Source organism: Bombina bombina, chromosome 1 (assembly GCF_027579735.1).
Source record: "Bombina bombina isolate aBomBom1 chromosome 1, aBomBom1.pri, whole genome shotgun sequence".
NCBI classification, from domain to species: domain Eukaryota; kingdom Metazoa; phylum Chordata; class Amphibia; order Anura; family Bombinatoridae; genus Bombina; species Bombina bombina.
The window spans coordinates 310,620,890-310,641,914 of record NC_069499.1 but is presented as its reverse complement, the minus strand read 5'-3'; the positions used below and the strand labels follow the sequence as shown (position 1 = coordinate 310,641,914).

The 21,025-nt window shown below is 38.4% G+C and overlaps 1 protein-coding gene across 1 annotated transcript in view; it reads left to right on the top strand.

The window, feature by feature from the left end:
- PTPN4 (protein tyrosine phosphatase non-receptor type 4) overlaps nucleotides 1-21,025 on the top strand; it is a gene marked incomplete in the record, with an annotated part of 1,345,721 nt that overhangs the window by 942,485 nt on the left and 382,211 nt on the right. Inside the window, 1 exon segment of the mRNA XM_053698088.1 lies at nucleotides 20,320-20,403. Within this exon segment, the coding sequence (XP_053554063.1) occupies nucleotides 20,320-20,403 (84 nt within the window).

Sequence of the window (21,025 nt, the reverse complement as noted above, 5' to 3'; positions counted from 1 at the left end):
AGGGGGCAAATTTAAATTGTTTTTAGATGAACTCAATCCAAAATCTATATTATTCTTAGAGTTTGAATATATTTTTAGAATGAGACCTCGTATGGGAAGAATGTTTCTTTCTCAGTACACTCTATGAATTTTTTCAGGAGTGATTATACCAGTTCTTTTTTTTGGGTTTCTATTCTATTCTATTCTTTGTCCCAAATAAGAAAGGTTTATTCAGTCCAATCTTGGATCTGAAGACTTTTATATTGTTTTGTTAGTCTCTCAACTTTTAAGTTGGCGATTATAAAGACTATTATGCCTTTTTGTTTAGCAAGGTCATTTCATGTCCACTCCATTTTACAGGATGTTTATCCTCCTATTTTATTTCATTCAGACCACTTGTGGATTCTGAGACTCTCTTTTTTAGATAAGCTTTACCAATTTGTCGCTTTTCCATTTGGTCTAGTGACAGCTTTATGAATCTTTTCAAAGGTTCTTGGTGCCCTTCTTTCTGTATTCAGACAGTAGGGTATTGTGGTGCTTCCTTATTTGGATGGTATCTTGGTATTGGCTTAAACTTTTCTTTTATTAAAGCCGGACAGATAGCTCAGCATGCTAATGCACTGTGGCTGATCTCTGTAGCAACCTGAGGGTTGCAGGTTTGATTCCCGGCGAGGTCCATTCACCCTTTCATCCTTCCGAGGTCGATTAAATGAGCAGCGTCTTGAGTCCCTTACAAGTGATTAGCTGCGCTTTACAAGTATCCAATACATACTTTACATATGAAAGAGCAGTATTCAAATATATGGACTTTTTTCTTTTATTGGAATTTCTCATGAAGAGTTTGATTTACCTAAGAGTTTTGTGATTCCTCAGACAAGGGTCACTTCTTTTTAGGTTTCTAGATGGATTCTGTGTTCATGTCTTTGTCTTTATTGGACAAAAGTCAATTGTGATTGGCTTTAGCCTGCCTAACTTACAGTCTAGAACATTTCTTGCAGTGGCTATGTGCATGAAAGTTTTAGGTCTCATAACTGCAGCATCGGGCGTGGTTCCCTTTGCTCGTTTTTCATCTGAGATCTCTTTTTGCTTTGCATACTGAATCAATGATACAGGGATTGTTTTCAGATATCACAGTTGATATTCTTAAATCCCAACACTCTACTCTCTCTGTTTTGGTGATTAGTCTATCATCGTTTTATTCAGGGGGCCTCCTTTTGTTTGTCCTTCTTGGACTGTACTCTTAATGGATGCAAGTCTTACAGATTGGGGAGCTGTCTGAGAGTCTCTGATAGCACAAGGGGTTTGGAAACTTCAAGAGGCGAGGTTTCCAATCAGTATTTTAGAACTCCGTGATATTTTCAGAGCTCTTTCAGGCATGGTCTCTTTTAGGAGAGAACTTTTTCTTTTTTGCTTTCTGACAGACAATATCACAACTGTGGCAAATAGGGACTCGTAGTTCCTTAGCAATTACGAAGTATCTTGAATACGTTCTTAGATGGAATTCATCTCCGGTCTAATTTCTATGATTTTTTATCTCTGGTTTAGACATTTGGGAGGTGGATTATCTCAGCCGTCAGTCTTTACATCCAGGAGAGTGATATCTCTATACAGATGTGTTTTCTCAATTTCCCAGGTACTTTTTCAGGTCCAGGGATCCTCAGGCAGAGATGGTGGATGCATTAGCAGTGTCATGGTTTTGCAACCTGACTACATCTTTCCGCCTCTGTTTTTTTCTTCCAAGGGTGATTTCCAAGATCATATTGGAACAGTGTCATGTGTTTCTGATAGCACCAGCATGGCCTCACAGGTTTGGTATGTGGATCTTGTTCGGATGTCCAGTTGCCATCCTTGGCCGCTTTCTCTTTGGCCAGCCCTCTTGTTTTAGGGGCTATTTTTCCATCAGGGTCTCAAATTACTAATTTGATGGTATGGAAATTGATTAGTGTTTAGTCATAGAGGTTTCTCTGACTCAGTTTTTATCACTATGTTGCAGGCTTATAAGTCTGTTTCATGGAACATGAATTATCAGGTTTGGAAAACCTATATTTTTGGTGTTCTTCTCATAAATTCTCTTGACATTCTTTTAGAATTCCTAGGATTTTACAGTTTTTTCAGGATGGTTTGGATAATTGGATCATTTATTCATTTCTCCTTTTTGGAGTCTTATTTGGTTTAAAGATTTTGCAGGCTCTTTCTTTTAAACCTATATTTTCTTTTAAGATTATCTACTTTCTTGGAAAGTGTTGTTTCTTTTGACTATCTCTTCTGCTACAAGAGTTTCTGATTCATCAGCTCTCTCTTGTGTGTCTCCTTATCTGTTTTTTTCATCTAGATAAGTTGTTTTGTGGACTTTTTTTTCCTAAGGTTGTGAATTTGAACAACATTAGTAGATAAATTGTTGTTCCTTCCTTGTGTCCTAATCCTAAAGAATTCTTTGAGTGTTCGTTACATCCTTTGGATGTGGTAAGAAATTTATAATTCTATATCAAGGTTACTAGGATTTCAGAAGACTTGTTGTTTTTCTGGTTCCAGAGAAGGTTAGCCTCTGCCATTTCTTTGGCATCCTGGTTAAAGCTTTTGTTTCTCAAGGCTTATTTGGAGGCTGGGCAGGCACCGCTCAAGGATTTACAGCTCATTCTACTAAGTTCAATCGCCATTTCTTGGGCTTTTTCAGAATGAAGCTTCGGTTGATCAAATTTGCAAATAAGTAAGTTAGTCTTCTTTGCTTACTTTTATTGTATTTACCATTTTGATGCATTTTGCTTCTTCTGAAGCAGTCTTTGGTAGAAAAGTTCTTCAGGCAGCTGTCTCAGTTTGATTCTACTGCTTAATTATTGTGTTGATTTAATTCTTCAGTGGAAATTGCTGTTATTATTTTATCACTCCCTCTCTAGTGACTCTTCTCTGGACTTCCACATCTTGGGTATTTCTATCCCATACGTCACTAGCTCATGGACTCTTGACAATTACATGAAAGAAAACATAATTTATGTAAGAACTTACCTGATAAATTAATTTCTTTCATATTAGCATGAGTCCATGAGGCCCACCCTTTTTATGGTGGTTGTTTTTTTTTTATAAAAGCAAAATTATGTTTTCAGTTCCTCTTTTTTTATGCTTTTTTTACTCCTTTTTGTTATCACCTCACTACTTCACTATTCGTTAAACTGAGTTGTGGGTGTGGTTGGAGGTGTATTTATAGGCATTTGAGGTTTGGGAAACATTGCCCCTTTCTGGTAGGAATGTGTATCCCATACGTCACTAGCTCATGGACTCTTGCCAGTATGAAAGAACTGAATTTATCAGGTAAGTTCTTACATAAATTATGTTTTTTCATGACATGGCACTATTACTACAAGAGCAATAATAATATGTTGTCCATATTACTTGATTCCACTTCAATAGAAAACCTTGTAAGGAAATAATAAACAGGACAAAAGCAAAAATACTCTATTACAATAATCCACATTTAAGAAATAGTAATTTTCTTTAATTTCCTGCATACTTCAAAGCATCAAGCAAGGCCAATTATCAGAGTGTTAAATAATATAGTTATCAGATGCATTAGAAGAGGAACCTCTTCTACTTTTAAATATTGCTTAATTGCTGATTAGCAATCTAAAGCCCTCATTTTCTCTGGGACGTGGTAGTCCTTTATGTAAAGGGAAATTTTGCAAAAATTTTTTTGTATTACATTAAATCACTTTTCTTTCATATAGGTGGTGAGAGTCCACTAGCTGTTACCTATGGGATATACATTCCTAACAGGAGGAGGCAAAGTTTCCCAAACTTCAAAAAAGCCTATAAAAAACCCACCTCACTCATACCTTAGTTTTAACTTTGCCTCCGTTGGAGGTATGTGAAGCATGTTGATGTGCTTGATTTCTTCAGTGAAAGGCGCTTCAGAGCATATTACAGCCCAGTTCCCCTCAGAGTACAGTGCTTTTCAAAGGGATGTGAATAGAGTACTATCCTATGATGCACTGTTTTTGCCTTGTGGGAAATCCTTCATAGACTGTCTGTAAATTCGGTTGCAAGGATTCATCTTCTACCTTTACAGATCCACGTTGTACTCCTATAACTTTACCTCTGCTGATATGTTTCAGTACTGGTTTAGCTGTCTGCTACTTAGTGGACGAGTGTCTCTGGGTAAGTATGTTTAACAATTTTATATGTAGACACTCACTGCTATGTGTATGGGCCCTTTTTGTTAAAAAGTATTACTATATTTGTTTGTTTGTAAAACTTTTTTAAAAATGTAATGCAATGTATATATGGCAGGGACAGGTTTTTACTATTCCCCTTGTTTTGTTTGCGCGCAAATTTTTCCAGTATGATACGCATGTCGTTTATGTTTTCCCTTTTTTTTTCCTAAAACAACTGCGCCATAGCAAGATTTTGCGAATGCATGATCGCGATGACGTGGTTCTTAGTTAAACTTTGCTACCACACCATCTATACTATAATCGCGTTTGTAACACATCCATCACTCACCGTCGTCAATTGGGCACGCATCCAAAAAGGAATGTTGACTGCGTGCATCCAATAGAATCCACCTGGATGCAGTGTAGCCAAACAAAGCATTTTAGAAAAAAAAACATAAGCACCCGCACAAAATATTAACTAAAAAACACGCAATAACAAAAAAATCTAACCGCCCGCAAGAAATAATAAAAAAATCTAACCGCCCGCATGAAATAATAAAAAAACCTGACCGCCTGCACAAATTATAAAAAAAAAAAAACCTAACCACCTGAACGAAGTATTAACAAAAAAAGCACCTAAGCGCCCGCAAGAAATATTAACAAACACCTAAACTGCCAACCCCACATCGTAAAATAATAAAGTAATTTACCCCTAATCCGCAAATTAAACATAATTAAAATATTAACCGCTAAACCGCCAACCCCCCACATCGCAATAAACCTAATTAACCTATTAACCCCTAAACTGACAACCCCCATATCGCAATAAACCTAATTAACCTATTAACCCCTAAACCGCCAACCCCCCACATCGCAATAAACCTAATTAACCTATTAACCCCTAAACTGACAACCCCCATATCGCAATAAACCTAATTAACCTATTAACCCCTAAACCGACAACCCCCCACATCGCAATTAGCCTATTAGCCCCTAAACCGACAACACCCCACATTGCAATAAACCTAATTAACCTATTAACTCCTAAACCGCCAACCCCCCACAATGCAAATAGCTAATTTAATTACTAAGCTCCCTAACCTAACACCCCCTAAATTAACCCCAATTATATAAAATAAAAAATACTGTTACAATAAATCTAAAATTACAGAAAAAAATAAACAAAATTGTCAAAAATAAAAAAATTAAACATAATCTAATACCCCTATGAAAATAAAAAAAAGCCCCCGCGGTCATCTCCGCTCCGCCTTTGCTCCAGAGGAAGATAGATGTCCCCGCGCTGGATGAAGACCTTCACCGCCTGGAAGAAGACCTTCGCTGCCGGACTTCAGGAACTGTGAATTCCTAGTTCGGGTATTTTATTTTTAGGGGTGTTTTTTTTTTTTTCTTTAGATTAGTTTTGTTTTTTTTGGGGTTTTTTATGGGCGCAAAAGAGCTGTTTGTAAAAGAGCCGATTGCCCTTTTAAGGGCAATGCCCATACAAATACCCCTTTAGGGTCAATGGGTAGTTTAGGTTTTTTGTTTTGGGGGGGTTGGTTGGGTGGGGGGTTTTACTGTTAGGGGGTAATTGGTAATTTTTTTAAGGTAAAATAGCTGTTTAACTTAAGGCAATGCCTTAGAAAAGTCCTTTCAAGGGCTATTGGTAGTTTAGTTTAGATTAGGGGGTGTTTTTATTTTGGTGGGAGGGTTATTTTTATAGGGGTATTAGATTAGGTTTAATTTTTTTATTTTTTGATAATTTTGTTTATTATTTTCAGTAATTTTAAATAGACTGCCTAGTAGTATTCATAAGTCTCATTTTCCACTGAAGCGCGTCTTTGCGTTCAGGTTTTCGAGAGTGTGCATATCTAAGCTGTTGGTTTTTTTTTTTAAAGCACACGCGTCTAATTTTAGCGTGCCCTTTTTTCTGATAAAATGGTAACCTACCACCGCTTATGCTGACAGTTAATGCTCTCCTAGGCTAAATTGCTTAGGGGGCATTTTTTTCTTTAACTCATAAAGCTTGCCTAAAAAAGGGGCTGATAATAGTGATTGTTGCATTTAATAGTTTTTTCTCCTTTTTTTTGCCATAATGGAGATGCACCTTCCTGTCCCTAAATGTTCCATAGGAACTGAGTCTGCTGAATACCTTTCTACCAAAGCTAAGTGGGCTTATTGTAAAACAACTGAAGTAGCTTCTTCAGCCTATTTATGTGACTCATGTTTAAATTTGTTATCGTATACCGATCAAGCTCATGGTGTTTCTATGTGTACTAACGCACATACTGTCTCCTTTTTACAGGTAGATGCAGATGGCGTACCCCCAGCAATGAAACAGTTCATTGCTACTGCCATTTCTGAGGCCCTGGCTGCTTTACCGCCTTCCAATAAACGTAAAATGTCAGTTCAAATATTACCTTCTGCTAGTAATATAGGTCCTGATCTACAAAATACTGAAGTATCTTTGAATGATGAGGATTCCTCTACAAGTAAGGCTCCCTCATCGGACATAGAACCTGATAAATCATCTTTTTTTATTTAAAATTGAACATATTTGTTCTCTTTTTAAGGAAGTTGTAGTTACTTTAGGAATTGAAGAAGCTAAACCTTCTGATGATAAACCCTGTAATCGTTTAGATTCAGTATATATAACTGTTGTTAATCTCCCTGAGATTTTCCCTGTACCTGATGCTGTCTCTTATATGATTAATAAGGAATGGTCTAAACCAGGTGTCTCTTTTAACCCTTCTACAAGGTTTAAACAACTATACCCTTTACCTACTGCTAACTTACAGTTATAGGAAACGGTTCCCAAACTAGATGGGACCATTTCCACTCTAGCCAAATGCACTACTATTCCTCTAGAAGATAGCACTTCTTTTAAAGACCCTTTAGATAGAAAACTTGAATCATATTTAAGAATGGCATTTCTACATTCTGGATATCTATTGAGACCATCCATATCCATTGCTGATGTGGCTGCTGTCTTGCACAGCAGTTGCCCACTGACCCTGAATATCCTAATTTATTGAATTTACTTCAAAATGCAAACAATTTTATTTGTGATGCAGTATTTGATATGATAATTAACATCAAAAGCATGGTTCTAGCTATACTTACCAGAAGAGCCCTATGGCTTAAATCCTAGAATGCTGACATGGTATCTAAAATTAGATTTCTGCCCTTTTCTTTCCAAGGAAAGAAATTGTTTGGGTCTCAACTGGATTCTATTTTTTTCTACTATTACTGGACATAAGGGAGCTTTTCTTCCTCAAGATAAAAGGTCCAAATGGAAAGCTTAATCTGGCCCAGTCTGGAGACCCAATTCAAATTCGAACAAATCCAAACAGAATAATCTAATCCAGCCTCTAAGACCACATGAAGGTACTGCCCCCATCCCAGTATTATTGGTATTAAGCAGATTAAACCTTTTTCAGAATGTTTAGTTACAATCTGTCCAAAATCCCTGAATTCAATACATAATTTCTCAGGGATATTGAATTGGTTTCAGAATAAGACCTCCCACAGGAAGGTTCTTTCTCGCCCATATTCCAAAACTTCCTATGAAAGCTCAGGCTTTTCTTCACTCTGTCTTAGATCTGAAAAATATGGGAGTAATTGATCCAGTTCCTCTGCAGGAACAGGGAATGGGAATTTATTCAAATCTCTTCATTGTACCAAAGAAGGAAAAATCTTTCAGACCAATTCTGGATTCGAAAACAGTAAAATAAATTGTAAGAATACCAACTTTCAAAATGGAAACTATCAGGACTATTCTTCCTTTTGTTTTACAAAAGGTCACTTTATGTCCACAATAGATTTACAGGTTGTTACCTTCACATCCCAATTCACCCAGAACATTACTAGTTTCTGAGGTATTCTTTTCTGGAGAAGCACTATCAGTTTGTTGCTCTTCCGTTTTGTCTAGCTACGGCTCCAAGAATATTTGCCAAGGTTCTCGGTGCCCTTTTATCTGTAATCAGAGCTCAGGGTATTGCTGTATTTCATTACCTGTACAATATATTAGTACTAGATCATTCTTTTCATTTAGCAGAATCTCACACACAACAACTGTTTTTGTTTCTTCAAAGACATGGTTGGAGGATCAATTTACCAAATAGTTTCTTGATTCCTCAGCCAAAGGTCACCTTTTTAGGTTTCCAGATAGATTCAGTTTACATGACTCTTTCCCTAACAGAAAAGAGACAAAGTTGATATCAGCTTGTCTGAACCTTCAGTCTCTCTCAATCCCTTCAGTGGCTCTGTGTATGGAAGTACTAGACCTCATAATAACAGCTTCAGATGCAATTCCATTTGCTCAATTTAATATGAGACCTCTTCAGCTATGTATGCTGCAACAATAGTCGATTATACTTAGATATCTCAGGTGATATTATTAGATCCCAGCACTCGCCTATCTCTGACTTGTTGGCTGAATCACGGGGGGCTTCTTTTGCTCGTCCTGTTCTGTGATCACCACAGATGCAAGTCTTTCAGGTTGTGGAGCTGTCTGGGCGTCCCTAACAGCACAAGGGGGTTGAAATCCTCAGGAGGCAAGGTTACCAAACAATATTTTTGAGCTCTGCGCCCTCTTCAGGGCCCTTCAGGCTTGGCTGCTATAGAAAAGGGAGATTTATCCCCGTATCAGATAGACAATGTTACGACAGTAGCTTTTGTCAATCATCAAGGGGGAGCTTGCAGTTCCCTAGCCATGATAGAAGTATCTTGAATCCTTTATTGGGCAGAAACCAATTCCTGCCTCATCACTGCGATTCACATCCCAGGTGTAGACAACTGGGAGGCAGATTACCTCAGTCCAGGAGAGTGGTCTCTCTACCAATATGTATTCTATCTGATTGTAAAACGCCAGTGCCTACCGGAAATAAATCTGATGGCCTCTCGTTTGAACAACAAACATCCCAGCTACCTTGCAAGGTCCAGGGATCCTTATTCAGAGGTATTAGATGCTCTAGCAGTATCCTGGTCCTTTCAGCCTGCTTATCTATTCCCCCTCTGGTCCTGCTCCCCAGAGTGATTTCCAAAATAAAATTGCAATAATCAATTGTGATCCTTATAGCCCCAGTGTGGCCACACAGAATTTGGTATGCAGATCTTGTCTGAATGTTCAGTTGCCCGCCATGACCTCTTCCTCTAAAGCCAGACCTTCTGTCTCAAGGTCCCTTCTTCCATCCAGATCTAAAGTCTCTAAACTTAATGGCATGGAAATTGAACGCTTAGTTCTCAGTCATAGAGGATTCTCTGACTCTGTGATTAACACTATGATTCAAGCCCGTAAGCCTGTTTCTAGGAATATCTATCACAAAGTTTGGAAAATTTATATTTCGTGGTGTCATGACCATGATTATTCCTTGCATTCTTTTAGAATTCCAAGGATTCTTCCGGATTTTACAGATTGGTTCAGATAGAGGTCTATCTGTCAGTTCTTTGAAAGGACAAATCTCTGTCCTTTCTGTATTATTTCATAAGAAAATTGCTAACCTTCCTGATGTTCTTTGTTTTGTTCAGGCTTTAATACTGATTTAACCTGTTATTAGGCCTAGTTTTCCTCCTTGGAGTCTTAACCTAGTATTAAAAGTCTTACAGGCTCCTCCTTTTGAGCCTGTGCATAAATTGGACATTAAGGATAAAGCTTTTTTGCGGGCTTCTTTTAAATTTATTCAGAAGGTTGTTACCTCACACAACATTAATAGGGAAATTGTTGTTACCTCATTGTGTCCTAATCCAAAAAATGCTACTAAAAAATCTTTGCATTCTTTGGATGGTGTTAGAGCATTAAAATATTTTGTTGATGCTACTAAGGATTTCAGACAGACTTCTAGTCTGTTTTTTTTTTTTTTCTGGTCCTAAGAAAGGCCAGAAAGCCTCTGCTATTTCTTTAGCTCAGTGGTGGGCAAGAGGTAGATTGCGGTCTACCAGTGCACCGCGAGTGAATTTTGAGGTGGCCGCCTGGAAAGTTTGAAAAGTCTGCATAATAAGATAAATATTTCTCACACATCTAGATTCTGAGTGAAGAGCCTCGCTACCATAGATGTATGAGAAATGTTTCTCTCATGCAAACTTTTGAAATCGGCTATGAGTCTATGACGGCGGTATGTGTACTTCAGCATGAGCGACGTGGCTGTAGCTGAACTCGCTGCCCCAGCTTTGGTTACTGCCTGTCCCAAACTCTCCTACTTTTTGTCTCAAGAGTGGTCAGTCCATAGTACCGACTCTTCATGCGCCAGGCTGAGATGCTGCTCGATATCCCTGGGTTTGACAGTTCCAGGTCCTGCTCTCTCTGATATTCTGCTGCTACTTTCTAGTTCTGTCCTCCGTTACTTGTCACCAGGCTCTGCTGGGTGAATGGTCTGGTAGTGTTTTTTTCCCCAGGGTCTGTTACCCCCCTTCAGGTTCTTTTACTTACTCTGTATCAGGCTTTGATGCTGCTCTCTGATACTTTCTCTGACACACTAATATTAGCTATACTGTGCTGTTTGCTGCTATACCAGTCTCTGGTTGCTGTGTAAGGCGGTACAGAGCCTGCAGGTCCTGCCGCTTTCACAACTATTTGCAGTAGTCTTCAGCTAGTAGCAGACTGATGGAGAGCAGCCAACAGAACCTGCCCCTAATCAACCTGACATGGCGTCCAGCCAATAAAATCACTTTGTAGAATGAGCCTGTCTATGATTGGCTGAGAATAGTTCATTATCATCGTTGTACCTGAGCTGTGGGTTTCCCATGTGTTCCAGGTTTGACTACTTCGCTAGCCCTAGACTCGAGCCGTCTTGATTGTGAGACTACTTATTCATACGCAGGCGCGGTACACAGATAAGGTTGCTTGATGCTCCCAGTGTGACATAAAGAGAGAGCTCTCACAGTCCATAAAGAGCACAGCTGTATTTATTATAAAATAGCACGGCTGATTTTTAAAGCTGTATTATTTGTAGCAAAAATACCATTTTCAGCCAGCAGTTCCTATTTGTGGAAAAAATACCATTTTCAGCCAGCAGGTCCTATTTGTGGCAAAAATACAATTTTCAGCCAGCAACTGGTGTGTTTGTTTTTAGTTAGGTGACCATGTCACTTGGAATAAAATTAGCGGTAGCCCTTGCCTTACAAAAGTCTGCCCACCCCTGCTTTAGCTTCTTGGTTGAAACTTCTGATTCACAAAGCTTATTTGGAGGCGGGTCAGCCTCCACCTCAGAGAATTACAGCTCATTCTACAAGATTGGTTGCCACATCTTGGGCTTTCAAGAATTAGGCTTCAGTTGATCAAATTTGCAAAGCAGCCACTTGGTCTTCTCTGCATACCTTTACTAAATTAACCATTTTGATGTTTCTGCTTCGTCAGAAGTAGCCTTTGGTAGACAGGGCCTTCAGGCAGTTGTCTGTTTGATAATTGTGCCCATATTTTGAGTTTTGTCATAAGACATTATTTTGGGTTATGGATTTAATTTCTCAAAAAAAAAAACTGTTTCTATTTTATATCTTTATTGTTACTCGTGGACTTCCACATCTTGGCTATTATATCCCATACGTAACAGCTCGTGGACTCTCACCACCTATATGAAAGAAAACATAATTTATCTAAGAACATACCTGATAAATTAATTTATTTCATGGTGGCGAGAGTCCATGAGCCCCCACCCGTTTGGGATTTTTTTTTCGTTAAAAGCACATATTTCTTTCATGTAATTAGCAAGAGTCCATGAGCTAGTGACGTATGGGATATACATTCCTACCAGGAGGGGCAAAGTTTCCCAAACCTCAAAATGCCTATAAATACACCCCTCACCACACCCACAATTCAGTTTTACAAACTTTGCCTCCCATGGAGGTGGTGAAGTAAGTTTGTGCTTGATTCTACGTTGATATGAGCTTCGCAGCAGGCTGAAGCCCGGTTTTCCTCTGAGTGCAGTGAATGTCAGAGGGATGTGAGAGAGTATTGCCTATTTGAATACAATGGTCTTCCTCTAGGGGATCTATTTCATAGGTTCTCTGTTATCGGTCGTAGAGATTTCTTCTCCTACCTCCCTTTTCAGATCGACGATATACTCTTATATACCATTACCTCTACTGATTCTCGTTTCAGTACTGGTTTGGCTATCTACTTTATGTAGATGAATGTCTTAGGGTAAGTAAGTCTTATTTCTATTTATGACACTCAAATCTATGGTTGGGCACTTTATGTGTAAAGTTCTAAATATATGTGTTTAAACTTATATTTGCCATGATTCAGGATAATCAGTATTCCTTCATTCAGACTGTCAGTTTAATTTTTTGGGAAAATGCATATAAATTTCATTTTTCTTACCTTAAATTTTCAATTGACTTTTTTTTTCTTTTTTTTTTTTTTCTTCAAAAATTGCTGGCTGTTAGGCTCGCGGGTGCAGAAAATGCTTCTATTTATTGCGTCATTTTTGGCGCGAGACTTTTGGCGCAAAAATTTCGTCATTTTTTTTTACGTAATTGCGTCATTTTTTGACGTATGTGTATTGCGGACGTTTTTTTGGCGCAAAAAAATATGGGCGTCATTCTTGGCGCCAAAATGTGTGGGCGTTATCTTGGCGCCAAAAATATGGGCGTCATTCCTGGTGCCAGTTTTTTTCACACTATTTCAGTCTCACTATTCAGTTGCTTCTGGTTTTCTAGAAGCTTGTTTCATTTTGCATTTTTTCCCATTCCTGAAACTGCCATTTAAAGAATTTGATAATTTTGCTTTATATGTTGTTTTTTCTTTTACATATTGCAAGATGTCATTACCTGACCCTGGATCAGAATCTACTTCTGGAAAGACGCTGCCTGATGTCGGTTCTACCAAAGCTAAGTGCATTTGTTGTAAACTTTTGGTAACTGTTCCTCCGGCTGTTGTTTGTGATTCTTGTCATGATAAGCTTTCAAACGCAGATAGTATTTCCATTAGTAATAATCCATTACCTGTTGTTGTTCCTTCAACATCTAATGTTCAGGATGTTCCTGTTAATGTTAAAGAATTTGTTTCTAAATCTATTCGGAAGGCTCTGTCTGTTATTCCTCCTTCTGCTAAACGTAAGAGGTCTTTTAAAACTTCACATGTTTCAGATGAATTTTTAGATGACCGCCATCATTCTGACTTATCTATTTCTGATGTGGATCTATCTGATTCAGAAGATTCTACCTCAGATATTGACACTGATAAATCTTCATATTTATTTAAGATGGAGTTTATTCGTTCTTTACTTAAGGAAGTGTTGATTGCTTTAGATATGGAGGAGTCTAGTCAGGGCCGGCGTTTGCTATAAGGCAGTAAAGGCAGTCGCCTTAGGGCGCACCAGCTGGGGGGGGGCGCTAAGAGTGGTGCAGACTGCGAGGATTTAATTTTATTATTTATTCATTTTTATGTTGTATAGAACTTATTTTTTGTCCATCGCTGCTCCCCTGGCTCTGGCTGGCTACCCCTGTACCTGCAACGCTACTTAGTCTAGTCTAATAAAGTCTTCCTGTCCCGCTGGGCTGGCCCGGCTTTTGCTATTATAATAAACTGAGTGCTGATGGGAATGTGGATGTGGGCATGCCACGCGTGCGTGTGGTGTCACTGTCAGCATCAGCCAGAGCATGGAGGAGGCGGAGCTCAATTTGCGCAGCAGCTTTCTACTACCTAGGTCACTCTGAGAGCGAGGGAGAAAATTGTGCACCTGACTCCACATGACATGGCTCACTAACACACAGAAGTGCACACTGTACGATCTAGCTGAGCCACGAGTGAGTGTGACTGATGCTGGCCAGCCAGCCTGCAGACAAGATGAGTGAAGTCAGAGAGAGACCAACTGACTGAGTGAGGTAGGAATGGTGGGGGACAGCCCGGACAGGGACGGGTCTCTGAGGTGAGGGGGCCAGAGCGTGCATACAGTGACTTTCCTGAATTTCATAGAGACAGAGTTGTTGTGCACAGACTCCTCTGCTGCTAAGGTCACTGTCTGCTACTGAGAGTCTGGGTTTCATTTTTATTGTGATTATATTATGCTGCAGTGTAATTTTACTGTGACATCTCCCACACTGTTGCTATAGGAGGTGTATGGTTTCTCTAAGCTCATGTTTCTGAGCACCTTGCTACATGCTTTATAGTATTTTGCAGTTAATAGCCAACAGGTGGAGAAGCCAACTTTTTGTATTGTATTATGGATCTCTTACTGTTTTTCAGAAATATGGGGAATCAGTCTGCTTAAATTCTTAAAGCTTAAATAACCGACTGTAAGGCATTGTTACTGGCTGGCAGCAAAGTGCTTGGAGGAGACGGTCAGCCTTTTTTAAAATCTTTCCCAAGTGCAGCATAATGTTGCACACTTGAAATAGTGCATTCCATTCAGGCCAAGAAGTACTGACACAGCCTGAACTGGACAATGATGCCTTTTCAGGAACTTGCAAATGACTAGTGTGACATTCCCTCTGCCATCAGTCAGGACAGGGACAGTAGAAACTAGGAAAAGGTTGATCAAATTTAATAACATGTTATCATTTACTTATTTGTAAAATTAAACACATTGATGAGAGAGAATCTAACAAAATAATCTATGATGAAATGGAGCTGGTGTTCAGAACTTAATTTCTTTACCAGTGTATTATGTTGTATTATTATAACTGCTGAGCTCTTAGTATCTCTATACAGCAATAGGTGACTGGTTGTGATTGGATTTAACCCCATTGTTGCAACATGGTCCTAGTCCCCTTCTCTAAATGTGTTTATGAATATATGCATTTGTGTGTATAAAGGTGTGTAAATGTGTGTGTATGTGTGTGTGTGTGTAAATGTGTGTGTGTGTGTGTGTGAATGTTCACCTACAACAGTAATCCGTAACTTTCCTTCTTTTGTTGGGACATAAACTTTCTCAATGTAAAATTTCTCTATATGTGTGTGTGTATATATGTATATATATATATATATATATATATATATATATATATATAATTGTTATGCAGCACAACCACTATCTGATTTGTTATGCAGCACAACCATTGTTTGAAAATTAGAAAGTTGCCTAAAATGTCATGCTCTAAAAAAATTGGGGTTCATATCCCTTTAACTAGAATGGTATGTAATTAGGGGAGGGGGGCGGCAAAATGTATCCTCGCCTATGTGGCCAAAAATCCTAGCACCGGCCCTGAGTCTAGTCCTCTTGATATTAAAACTACTAAGCGTTTAAAAAAGTTTTTAAACCTCCTGTGGTTATTCCAGAAGTTTTTCCAGTTCATGATGCTATTTCAAAAGTAATTTCTAGGGAATGGAATAGTCTGGGTACTTCATTTACTCCTTCTCCAAGGTTTAAGAAATTGTACCCTTTGCCATCTGACAGATTAAAGTTTTGGGATAAAATCCCCAAAGTTGATGGGGCTATTTCTACTCTTGCTAAACGTACTACTATTCCTACGGCAGATAGTACTTCGTTTAGAGATCCTTTAGATAGAAAGCTTGAATCCTTTCTAAGGAAGGCTTATTTATGTTCAGGTAATCTTCTTAGACCTGCTATTTCTTTGGCTGATGTTGCTGCAGCTTCAACGTTCTGGTTGGAGGCTTTAGCGCAACAAGTGTCAGATCATAATGTTTATAGCATTATTAAACTCCTTCAACATGCTAATAACTTTGTGTGATGCCATTTTCGATATCATTAGAATTGATGTCAGGTATATGTCTTTAGCTATTTTAGCTAGAAGAGCTTTATGGCTTAAGTCTTGGAATGCAGATATGACTTCTAAGTCAACATTGCTTTCTCTTTCTTTCCAAGGTAATAAATTGTTTGGTTCTCAGTTAGACTCAATAATTTCAACTGTTACTGGGGGGAAGGGAGCCTTTTTACCTCAGGATAAAAAATCTAAAGGTAAATATAGGGCTGCTAATCGTTTTCGTTCCTTTCGTCAGAATAAGGAACAAAAGCCTGACCCTTCCTCTAAAGGAACAGTTTCCGTTTGGAAACCTTCTCCAGTCTGGAATAAATCCAAGCCTTTTAGAAAGTCAAAACCAGCTCCCAAATCCGCATGAAGGTGCGGCCCTCATTCCAGCTCAGCTAGTAGGGGGCAGGTTATGATTTTTCAAAGATGTTTGGATCAATTCGATTCAAAGTCTTTGGATTCAGAACATTGTTTCACAAGGGTACAGAATAGGTTTCAAGGTAAGACCGCCTGTGAGAAGATTTTTTCTTTCACGCATTCCAGTAAACCCAGTGAAGGCTCAAGCGTTTCTGAAATGTGTTTCAGATCTGGAGTCAGCTGGGGTAATTATGCCAGTTCCAGTTCTGGAACGGGGCCTGTGGTTTTATTCAAATCTGTTCATTGTTCCAAAGAAAGAGAATTCTTTCAGACCAGTTCTGGATCTAAAAATATTGAATCGTTATGTAAGGATACCAACATTCAAGATGGTGACTATAAGGACTATTCTGCCTTTTGTTCAGCAAGGGCATTATATGTCGACAATAGACTTACAGGATGCATATCTTTATATTCCAATTCATCCGGATCACTATCAGTTCCTGAGATTCTCTTTTCTAGACAAGCATTACCAGTTTGTTGCTCTTCCTTTTGGTCTAGCTACAGCCTCAAGGACCTTTTTGAAGGTTCTCGGTGCCCTTCTCTCTGTAATCAGGGAGCAGGGTATTGCGGTATTTCCTTATTTGGACGATATCTTGGTACTTGCTCAGTCTTTACATTCTGCAAAATCTCACACGATTCAACTTATGTTGTTTCTTCAAAGACATGGTTGGAGGATCAATTTACCAAAGAGTTCCTTGATTCCTCAGACAAGGGTAACCTTTTTAGGTTTCCAAATAGATTCAGTGTCCATGACTTTGTCTCTTACAGAAAAGAGACGTCTGAAATTGGTTTCAGCTTGTCGAAACCTTCAGTCTCAATCTTTCCCTTCGGTAGCTTTATGCATGGAAATTTTAGGTCTCATGACTGCTGCATCGGACACAATCCCTTTTGCTCGTTTTCACATGAGACCTCTCCAGCTTTGTATGCTGAATCAATGGTGCAGGGATTATACAAAGATATCACAATTAATATCCTTAAATCCCAATGTTCGGTCTTCTCTGACTTGGTGGTTGGATCACCATCGTTTAGTTCAAGGGGCCTCTTTTGTTCGTCCAACCTGGACTGTGATCTCAACAGATGCGAGTCTTTTAGGTTGGGGAGCTGTATGGGGATCTCTGACAGCGCAGGGGGTTTGGGAATCTCAGGAGGCGAGATTACCAATCAATATTTTGGAACTCTGTGCGATTTTCAGAGCTCTTCAGTTCTGGCCTCTTCTGAAGAGAGAATTGTTTATTTGTTTTCAGACAGACAATGTCACAACTATGGCATATGTCAATCATCAAGGGGGGACTCACAGTCCTCAGGCTATGAAAGAAGTATCTCGAATACTTGTATGGGCGGAATCCAGCTCCTGTCTAATTTCTGCGGTTCACATCCCAGGTATAGACAATTGGGAAGCGGATTATCTGAGTCGCCAGACGTTACATCCGGGCGAATGGTCTCTTTACCCAGAGGTATTTCTTCAGATTGTACAAATCTGGGGGCTTCCAGAAATAGATCTGATGGCCTCTCATCTAAACAAGAAACTTCCCAGGTATCTGTCAAGATCCAGGGATCCTCAGGCGGAAGCGGTGGACACGTCACTTCCTTGGAATTATCAACCTGCTTATATCTTTCCGCCTCTAGTTCATCTTCTAAGAGTGATTTCCAAAATCCTAATGGAGCGTTCGTTTGTACTGCTGGTGGCTCCAGCATGACGACACAGGTTTTGGTATGCGGATCTGATCTCGTTCGTATGGCAAGTTGCCAACCTTGGACTCTTCCGTTAAGGCCAGACCTTCTATCTCAAGGCCCATTTTTCCATCAGGATCTCAAATCGTTAAATTTGAAGGTATGGAGATTGAACGCTTAATACTTAGTCATAGAGGTTTCTCTGATTCAGTGATTAATACTATGTTACAGGCTCGTAAATCTGTGTCTAGGAAGATCTATTATCGAGTCTGGAAGACTTATATTTTTTGGTGTTCTTCACATAAATTCTCTTGGCATTCTTTTAGAATTCCTAGAATTTTACAATTTCTTCAAGATGGTTTGGATAAAGGTTTGTCTGCAAGTTCCTTGAAAGGACAAATCTCTGCTCTTTCGGTTCTTTTTCACAGAAAGATTGCTAATCATCTTGATATTCATTGTTTTGTACAGGCTTTGGTTCGTATCAAGCCTGTCATTAAGTCAATTTCTCCTCCTTGGAGTCTCAATTTGGTTCTGAGGGCTTTACAGGCTCCTCCGTTTGAACCTATGTATTCTCTGGATATTAAATTACTTTTCTGGAAAGGTTTGTTCCTTCTGGCCATCTCTTCTGCTTGAAGAGTTTCTGAATTATCTGCTTTCTTGTGAATCTCCTTTTCTGATTTTTCATCAAGATAAGGCGGTGTTGCGGACTTCATTTAAATTTTTACCTAAAGTTGTGAATTCTAACAACATTAGTAGAGAAATTGTTGTCCCTTCATTGTGTCCTAATCCTAAGAATTCTCTGGAGAAATCTTTACATTCTTTGAATGTAGTTAGAGCTTTGAAATATTATATTGAAGCAACTAAAGATTTCAGGAAGACTTCTAGTCTATTTGTTATCTTTTCTGGTTCTAGGAAAGGTCAGAAGGCTTCTGCCATTTCTTTGGCGTCTTGGTTAAAGTCTTTGATTCATCATGCTTATGTGGAGTCGGGTAAATCCCCGCCTCAAAGGATTACGGCTCATTCTACTAGGTCAGTTTCTACTTCCTGGGCTTTTAGGAATGAAGCTTCTGTTGATCAGATTTGCAAAGCAGCAACTTGGTCTTCTTTGCATACTTTTACTAAATTCTACCATTTTGATGTTTTCTCTTCTTCTGAAGCAGTTTTTGGTAGAAAAGTACTTCAGGCAGCCGTTTCAGTTTGATTCTTCTGCTTATAATTTCAATTTTTTTCATTATAAGATTAAAACTTTTTGATTTGGGTTGTGGATTATTTTTTTAGTGGAATTGGCTGTCTTTATTTTATCCCTCCCTCTCTAGTGACTTGCGTGGAAGTTCCACATCTTGGGTATCTGCTATCCCATACGTCACTAGCTCATGGACTCTTGCTAATTACATAAAAGAAAACATAATTTATGTAAGAACTTACCTGATAAATTAATTTCTTTCATATTAGCAAGAGTCCATGAGGTCCACCCATTTTGTGGTGGTTATGATTTTTTTGTATAAAGCACAATTATTCCAATTCTTTATTTTTTTGATGTTTTCGCTCCTTTTTTATCACCCCACTTCTTGGCTATTCGTTAAACTGAATTGTGGGTGTGGTGAGGGGTGTATTTATAGGCATTTTGAGGTTTGGGAAACTTTGCCCCTCCTGGTAGGAATGTATATCCCATACGTCACTAGCGCATGGACTCTTGCTAATATGAAAGAAATGAATTTATCAGGTAAGTTCTTACATAAATTATGTTTTTTTTCCTGCTCCTCACCACTTGGCTATATGTCAAAATAAGGAGTGGGGTGGGGGGGGTTATAGGCTTTGAGGTTTGGGAAACTTTGCCTCCTCCTGGTAGGAATGTATATCCCATACGTAACAGCTCGTGGACTCTCCCTACCATGAAATAAATTAATTTATCATGTAAGTCATAAATTGTGTTTTTGTGCATTATTTCAAGGCCCAATTTTTGGAAAGAATTGAAGGAAAATGCATTTTTTTTTTTAAAGAAAAGCTAAAGATGTCCACATAGACACAGTACACAGACAATAATAATTACAAATATTTGTTATGGACTTTTAAAAAATTTATTATGGATATGTTCCTTTTTTTAATCTTGGTTATGGAGCAAATTCATTTGGTGACATGACTGCAAAGTGGATAAGGAAAACAATGTTTTATAATCTTAATGCAATAGTTTTTAAACAAGTACCAAATGCAGTATGCAACTCTTGCTTGTTAATGCTGTTTGTAAAATTAATCTTTTCTTTTTTTTTAAAAAAAAAAAAAAAGAAAATTATTAGTGTGCCAATCCTCTGCAGTCTGTATATGTAAAATATGGCCATGCAAATGTGTCTAGATTTGGAATTTGATAATGTGTTTTTGATAGCCAGTATAAAAGGCATAAATGACTCACTGAACTTAATGTACTCATCCTCACAGTAACATCATTTTTTCTTTTCTTTAAATAAAGCCGAATGGTCTTGTGCCACATGATAATCTTGTGTTGATAAGAATGAGGCCAGATGAAAATGGACGATTTGGCTTCAATGTAAAGGTAAAAGATTATTAGCATACTCATCTTATTTAAAGGGACAGTCAACACCAGAATTTTTGTTGTTTGAAAATAAAGATAATCCCTTTATTACCCATTCCCCAGTTTTGCATAACCAACAGTTATATAAATACACTTTTTACCTCTGTGATTATCTTGTATCTAAGCCTTTGCAGACTGCCCCCTTATTTCAGTTCTTTTGACAGACTTGCTTTTTAGCCTATCAGTGGTCACTCCAGGGTAACTTCACGTGCATGAGCTCAATGTTATCTATATGAAACACATGAACTAATGCCCTCTAGTGGTCAAAATGCATTCAGATTAGAGGCAGTGTTCAAGGTCTAAGAAATTAGCATATGAACCTCCTAGAATTAGCTTTCAACTAAGAATACCAAGAGAGCAAAGCAAAATTGGTGATAAAAGTAAAGTTGTTTAAAATTACATTTCCTATTTAAATCATGAAAGTCTTTTATAGACTTGACTGTCCCTTTAATGCTGGTGTTGGGAATAAAGGATTTAACAGAGAATATATAAATGTCATAGTGCACATACGATTACCTCTTTCTGGATATTTTTTGGTTCTCATTTGGATGTTTAACTAGCAAGTTCTGTCCTTGTTTCATAA